At 52.5% G+C, this 2,133-nt stretch overlaps 1 protein-coding gene across 1 annotated transcript in view; it reads right to left on the bottom strand.

The window, feature by feature from the left end:
* PRDM10 (PR/SET domain 10) overlaps nt 1-2,133 on the bottom strand; it is a gene marked incomplete in the record, with an annotated part of 96,385 nt that overhangs the window by 61,513 nt on the left and 32,739 nt on the right. The window contains 1 exon segment of the mRNA XM_014588650.2: nt 91-255. Coding sequence (XP_014444136.1) covers nt 91-255 — 165 coding nt within the window.

Below are 2,133 nucleotides of genomic sequence, written 5' to 3'. Positions count from 1 at the left end.
CCCCGCACAGCAGCTGGCAGAGAGCACGCGTGAGCAGTGACAAACCGACTCCCCAGGACGCGGGCTATACACGAGCGAGCATTCACGTGCCTGTGCAGCTTCCACGGGATGGATGTACACCAGCGTATGCTCGGGGCCATCCACTGACGTGTAGGACGCACCATCTGCTGTGTACACCACCTGCTGGGGTGGGCGGACCTGGTCATCGGTGTAGACGATCTGAGCCACGGTTCCAGCGTCAGGAACAAAGTGCACCTGGGGCAGAAAGCAGGCGAGTATGCAGTGTCACCCTTGCAGAAGAAAGTCAGCCTCACACAGGCGCAGGGCCAGCCAGGCTCACCTGCACGCCAGCATGCCTACGAAGAGGTATGGGACCGACGCCTGCAGGTGGGCTGAGCTACTGACAGTCAGGACCCAGGTCCAGACACTGACCCACTGCTTAATGTCAGGTCACGGGCGTCGATGCCCCTCTGCCCCAAGTGCCCCATGCGGATAACTCATCGGGAGGGAAACGAGGGGTGGTGAGTCGATCAAGTTTTCTGCCTGGCAACATGACCAAAATGCAGAATATGAGTATCCCATGAAAAATCTGCCAGGACTCAAAAGCCAGTTGTGCTCAACGTACCGTAACAAATCTGTCTGAGGGCCAGCAGGTGGCGTGGTGGTTAAGGCAATGGACTCCCATATGGTCAACTGAGCTTTGAGGCCTGGCCCTGGCAGCTTGCTTTCTCATTTTCCTTCTCTCTCTCTGTCTCTCTGGTGAGCACACATACCCTATAGAAAAATTAAAATAATACTAATAAATAAAATTTTAAAAGTAATTCTTTAAAAACAAATTCTGTGTGATAGCTGTGGGTACCTTTCCACAGACAGATTAAGGAAGGCCACGTGCTTTCCCACTTCGCCGCAGCCTGGGGTGGCGGGAATGGCGCTGGGCCCCACACGGAGCACGACTTTCCCGAGGCAGCTACAAGACAGACAGTCCCACCAGAGAACTCTGCAGGGTCCTGGACAACTCTGCCAGCTGTCATCGGTGTGGCATTTCTATCTCATGATTTCGCATTTCCCAAGACCTAAAGAACTAAAGCACAGACCAAGCTTTGCAAAATTCTTAGAGTGGTCAGGCAGCTTTGGGGGCTGAATTCTGGAAGGCCGGAGCTTGGCCCACGGCCCAGCGCCTGACAGCAAAGGTCTGGAAGCAGACGGCCCAAGGACACTTTGGGGGAAGGGAAAACCCATGGCTGACACGAAGTCAGGTGCTGTGGGGTTGGATCCTGCCTACGCAGGCTTGGCTCGGCCTAACTTTTTTTTTTTTTTTTTGGAGAGGTTTTTCGCTATAGGGCGTGTGCACTCGCCAGACAGACAGAGACATAGAGACAGAAAGCGAGAAATCACCCCCCAGGGGGTATGGTCACGCCACAATCCCTTCTCCTCCATTCTCCTCTCGGGATCTTGGGCACGCACGCACACGCGCCCGGCGTGAGTTTTAAGCCACCGGGTCCGGGACGCAAACCGCGGTCGACTACGTGGGAGTCCAGCGACACAGCCATTGCGCTAACTGCTGGTTCCCTCAGCCTAACTTTTGTATGTCAGTTTTCTCCAGGGGAATAGAAGGTCTCCAAGATGATATAAACCAAGTTCCCTCCCAGAAAGAACCAAGTGACCAAACGGAATCGAACACCGAGAAGTACAACCATCTGTCCTTCTGCACGGGAGGGCTTTGGGAAATGTGCATTATGAAAAAATGATGCGTATATTTGACTTTTTTGGGCACCAAAATAAACTTGTACTTTAATTCCATCTTTCTACAAATTCTTTGACGTCTTCTCATACGAAATGACTAGTCTGGCTTCTACATAAATGTGACTGGCCCATGAAGATAAGGTTTGTATATGGAAAAATTAGGCTGATAACATATACTTGCACAGTTTTCAATTGTTAGAAGGAAATTTCACGGGCCCACCCAGTAGCCACGTGGTTAAAGGAACAGGACCTCACGAAGCTGACCATGGCCCGACTCCCACTGGAAAACACAGCGGGTGCATGCGTGTGCCCCAAACCCTGACAGGATGAAGAAATGGAGAAAACACTGGACCGTGGCCACACCCCACTGAGGAGCACTGCCTCTCCCTT

This window comes from Tupaia chinensis, unplaced genomic scaffold, assembly GCF_000334495.1.
Source record: "Tupaia chinensis unplaced genomic scaffold, TupChi_1.0 Scaffold000292_1, whole genome shotgun sequence".
In the NCBI taxonomy this organism is placed as follows: domain Eukaryota; kingdom Metazoa; phylum Chordata; class Mammalia; order Scandentia; family Tupaiidae; genus Tupaia; species Tupaia belangeri.
Note: the sequence above shows the minus strand (reverse complement) of the source record. Positions and strands in the feature narration are given on the sequence as shown.